Source organism: Stegastes partitus, unplaced genomic scaffold, assembly GCF_000690725.1.
Source record: "Stegastes partitus isolate 25-593 unplaced genomic scaffold, Stegastes_partitus-1.0.2 Scaffold1062, whole genome shotgun sequence".
In the NCBI taxonomy this organism is placed as follows: domain Eukaryota; kingdom Metazoa; phylum Chordata; class Actinopteri; family Pomacentridae; genus Stegastes; species Stegastes partitus.
The window spans coordinates 237,393-242,314 of NW_007578793.1; the positions used below are offsets into that span (position 1 = coordinate 237,393).

General features: G+C 47.3%; 1 protein-coding gene across 2 annotated transcripts; it reads left to right on the top strand.

Annotated features, from left to right (window-relative positions):
• xrcc2 (X-ray repair complementing defective repair in Chinese hamster cells 2) lies at positions 1–3,798 on the top strand. Of its 2 annotated transcripts, XM_008295637.1 has the most exons (6): positions 1–64; positions 1,089–1,170; positions 1,262–1,297; positions 1,370–1,519; positions 2,094–2,370; positions 3,314–3,798. In XM_008295637.1, the coding sequence occupies exons 1-6, from the start codon at positions 44–46 to the stop codon at positions 3,651–3,653; spliced, it is 906 nt and encodes a 301-aa protein (XP_008293859.1). In that variant the 5' UTR covers positions 1–43; the 3' UTR covers positions 3,654–3,798. The 2 variants fall into 2 exon arrangements, with proteins under 2 accessions (XP_008293859.1, XP_008293858.1); XM_008295636.1 differs by having other exon boundaries at positions 1,262–1,519.
• Positions 3,799–4,922: the final 1,124 nt, after the last annotated feature.

The window sequence follows — 4,922 nt, forward strand, 5'->3', positions numbered from 1 at the left end:
CCGCAGAAGAAGAAGGAGCAGGAGCGATGAAGATCTCTCTGAAATGACTGAAAGCGGCGCTCAGGTGAGAAAACCTCGTAGGTCACGTGTGACCGGAGCGTCCGCGCGGACCGGTCACCGGCAGCTTCAGCTCGTGACTCCGCTCGAGCTGAAATCCCCGCTCTAGTACTGCACGGTTCTTTCAGAGTAAGAGTCCTGCGCTTCCAGTCAGCAGCAGAGCAGCAGCAGTTGGCATCATGACTTTTAGCAGTGTTATTGTTAGCACTAGCATTGTTACCGTTAGTAGCACCAAAGTTGTTAACGTTCATACTGAAGCATTAAAACTGTTAGAATTATTACTTTAAGCACTAATGCTTTGAATTATAATACTGTTCCCCAATGCTGTTAGCCCTAATAGTGTTAGATTTGATTAAAACCGTATATATATAGTTAGCATTATTACTGTTAGCCCTAATAGTGCTGTATTTGAACAGGAATAATATAGTTATCACTAATACTGTGTTATACAGTGTTATATTTGACTAATATAGTATATCTATTACTAATATAGTTAGCATTAGTACTGTTATCATTAAAATAGTTAGCATTAATACTGTTAATACATATCCATCCATCATCTCTACACCTTAATCCTCACTGGGGTCATGGGGGGCGGAGCCTATCCCAGCTGACTCAGGGTGAAGGCAGGTTCACCTGGACAGGTAACCAGTCTATCACAGGGCTACACTTAGAGACAGACAACCAAGCACACTCACATTCACACCTACGGACAATTTACAATCACCAATTAACCTCAGCATGTTTCTGGACTGTGGGAGGAAGCCGGAGAACCCGGAGAGAACCCACGCTGCACGGGGAGAACATGGAGACTCCACGCAGGAAGATCCCGGGTGTCCTCACCGGGACGCCAACCGGCGATCTTCTAGCTGTGAGGCGACGGTGCTAACCACTGAGACACCTGCAGCCCTGCACTAATACAGTTAGCATTAATACTGTTGGCACTAACACTGGTTGTCGGTACAGGCTGCTATAGTGTACAGGCTGCTGCTGTGCATAAAGAACGGCTGAAGAGCTGTTTGTCTCTGCAGCTGTTTGCTCGTCTGGAGGGTCGGCGCTGCCTGAAGGACATCGAACCTCATCTGTTTCCTGAAGATGGGGGACCAGACCATGGTGACTGACCACACCCTGCCAAAATCAGAAGCTGACCGTGTTACTGACTTGTGCTGTGTGCAGCTCACATGTCTGTGTTTGTCTCCGCCAGGTGAGGTGGTGGAGCTGTGCGGGACGGAAGGCACAGGTGAGTTCACGGCACTGGAGGCACCTGTGTGTTTGAACTGCACCGCCCACCTGGAACCTGTGTGTGTCTCAGGTAAGACAGAGCTGCTGTACCACCTGCTGTGTCGCTGTGTGCTGCCGGAGGCGGCCGGCGGTCTGGAGGTGGACGTGGTGTTTGTGGACACTGACTACAGTCTGGACATGTTACGCCTGGTCAGCATCCTGGACAGCAGGCTGAGCACAGGTACACACCTGCACACTGTGACCACCAGGAACACTACACAACATTTAGATGCATTTACATTACAGTGAACTCTTTAACCCGCTGAACCCTGACATGTTGATTTCAAGTTTTGAACATTTCTGTGAAACAATCAATCAAATAAATTCAACTTTAGTTTTTCTTTTTAATGATTTCTGTCATTCAGACTGTGTCACTCTGCACCGAAGATAAGACACACAAAAAAAAATTAGACCCAAAGCAACACAAACTAGACAAAGCGGTCTCAAAGGCACATTAACGAAACACAAACAACAAAAAAATAAAAGACAGACAACAAAAACGAGAAATAAAATACAAAAATAGATCAAAGACTGTCCCAAAGAAAGAGACACAAGTCGATACTTACAAGACAAAAATGACCGAATGTGATGAACAAAAACAAGAGGCAAAAGAAAGATGAGACGCAAAATGATGAGAAGCGAAGAAAACCAAAAGATACGAGAAAACAACAGAAAGGAGGAAAAACCGAGAGTTTGTAGAGGCTGTAAAAATGGAAGTAGTTGAATATGTGTTCTCTGTGGATGTGTGTCTGCAGCTCTGTCCACCAGCTCCTCCTCGGCCGGATCGGAGGAGGCGGCGCTACGCTCGTGTCTGTCCCGCCTCCTCGTTGTTCACTGCTCCTCCTCCTCACAGCTCCTCCTCACCCTACACTTCCTGGAGACCTCCTTGTCATCGCGGCCCAGCCTGGCGCTCCTCCTCATCGACAGCATCTCGGCCTTCTATTGGCTGGACCGCTGCGAGGGCGGGGCTAGCGTCGCCAAGCAAGAGGAGAAACTTAGCAAGTGTGCCGAGCTGCTGGGACGACTGCTCAGGTGAGTGTTCTATCACGAGGTTCTAGCTGTCCATTTGGATGTTTTACTGGTTCTTCAGGAGGCTCTCATGTTCCAGTCGGAGGTTTGAGTGGTCCTTCAGGGGGTTTCGCTGGTCTAGCTGGATGTTCCATCGGTTCTTTAGGAGTTTGTAACATTCCAGCTGAATTAGTCCTTTCCGAGGTTCTCTTAGTCCTTCAAGAAGTTCTAGTGGTCCAGGGCGCCCCGGTCGTGGGTTTGACTCCTGCTCACGACCCGTTGCTGCAGGTCTCTCCCCGTTCTTCTCCCCTCTTTCCTGTCTGTCTCTACTGCTCTACAGAAAGGCAAAATCCCAACATATATATATATAAAGAAGTTCTAGTGGTCCTTCAGGATATTCCAGTGGTCATTTAATAGATACTACTGATGTAGTTGGCGAGGTCCAGTTCAAGATTCTCGTGGGTTTTATTGTTTTAGTAGAAGGTTCTAGAGGCCCCCTGTCCAGTGGTCCTTCAAAAGGTTGGAGTAGACCAGTAGACTCTTCTTCTTGTGTTTTAGTAGGTCCTTATATTCCAGTAGACGGTTCGAGTGGTCACTTTGGAGGTTCTAATGGTCAAGTGAGATTCTCAACTGGTCCTTTTGTAGAGGTTCTAGTTGTCAAATGGCAGGTCCCAGTTGTTTGAAAGGTCCTCGTGGTCCTTGTGCTTTACTGATCCAGATGGATGTTCTGCTGGTTTGTGAGGTGAATCTAATGTTCCCATAAGAGGCTGTAACACGCCTTTATGAGGTTCTAGTGGTCTTTGAGAGTGTTTTAGTGGACACTGAGGAGGGTCTAGACGTACTTTAGATGATTTGAGGGGGTGCTAGTACACGGATTGTGAGTTGGTCTTAGTCAACCTGTTTTGGTGAGGGGAGCAGAGTTCCAGTCAGCATCTCACTAACGTTCTCATCTGTGGCTCCTTCTCAGGGATTACAGAGTGACCGTTTTCGCCACCTGCCACGCCATCAGGAGGAGCTCCAGCGGACCCGCCCCCTCAGGGTCGTACCTGTGCCGCCCCTGGCAGCGGCTGGTCACCCACCGGCTGCTCTGCTCCAGGCAAGATCCAGCAGAAAACATGGCCGCCGCAGCAAGAGGCAGCAGGGAGCAGAGGAGGCGGCAAGTCTTCATCGTCCGCTGCACCTCCTCCTCCTCCTCCTCCTCCTCCTGCAGCATGAAGGGCTTCAGGAGCAGCTCCTTCTGTGTGACAGATGGAGGAGTGGAGTTTATTGGAACCTCCTCCTCACAGGACAATGAACAAAGTCAATGAAAGCACTTTTTCTGTCGATGAAACTTGTTCTTCCAAAATGTAAACAACATTTTGATTTTGTCTGATTTCAGTGAAACCTCAAGCAGCTTTCGGTTCTGTTGGTTCTGTTTGTCAAAGTGTAATAAAAGCTTGTTGTGAACCAGAACGTGTTACTGGTTTTATCATGGATCAGCGTTTGGTTCTGTGAGAGATTCTCAGTCAGATCACAGCCGGCTTGGAGCTGCTCTCGAGGAGAGACCCTTACTGAGGCTGCAGTATATGTTGAGTTCTTCTGTACATTATTGAAATGACTTACAGCAGGTCCTTCGGCAGGTCTAGTGGTGACTGAGAACGTCAGAGAGACAGGTGGAATGATGACCTGTACGAGGATGGAGAGGTTCTTTGTTGATTTTTAAATATATTTTTGGGGCGTTTGCCTTTATTTTTAGATCAGTAGAGAGAGACAGGAAAGGGGGAGAAGAACGAGGAGAGACCTGCAGCAAAGGGTCGTGGGCGGGAGTCGACCCCTGCGTTGGGGAACTATAACTAGTTATAGTTAACTATAGCTGACTATAGGTAATTATAGTTAGCTATAGTTAACTATAGTTAACTATAGCACCTGATCCCCCTGACAGAGAGGTTCTTAAGGTGATTTGTGTAATCATTACTGACATTATGCAGGTGGTTCTAAGTGACCTAATGGGGGTTCTAGATGTCCTAAGGGTGGTTATAGGTGTCCAAGGGTTGATTCATGTTGTAACTGAATTGGTTTTGGAGATCTGCACAGTTGTTCTTGGTCATTGAGGTAATTGTTCTCAGCTCTTATGGACATGTATGAAAAGCTCCTTGGTCTAGGAGATTCTAGTCCCTTTTTAGCCCTTAAGCAGGTTCTTGGGGTATTTCAGAGGGTCATAAGAATCCTTAAGGCAGTTTTTGCGATAGTTGAGGTTTGTGGTTAGATCAAGGAGGTTGTAAATATTTTGAAATGAGGTTGTGTGACCATTACGATGTTCTAGAGGCCAATCTTAAGGTCTGTTTTGGTCTTTAAGGTGGCGCTTGGGCACATTCAGGAAGAACTGTGGGTCGTCCTGGAGATGGTAGGTGTCTTAGGGAGATGTGTGTGGTCATTAATGATATTCTGGAGCTCATGTAGGTGGTACTAGATGGCCTCAAGGTGGTTGCTGAAAGTAAGTTGGTCCACAGAACTGCAAGTTAGTTGTTGGTCATTGAGGAGGATCTGTGAGCCCTTAGGGTGGTTCTTGGGGTCCTTCAGGACTTTCTAAAGATCCT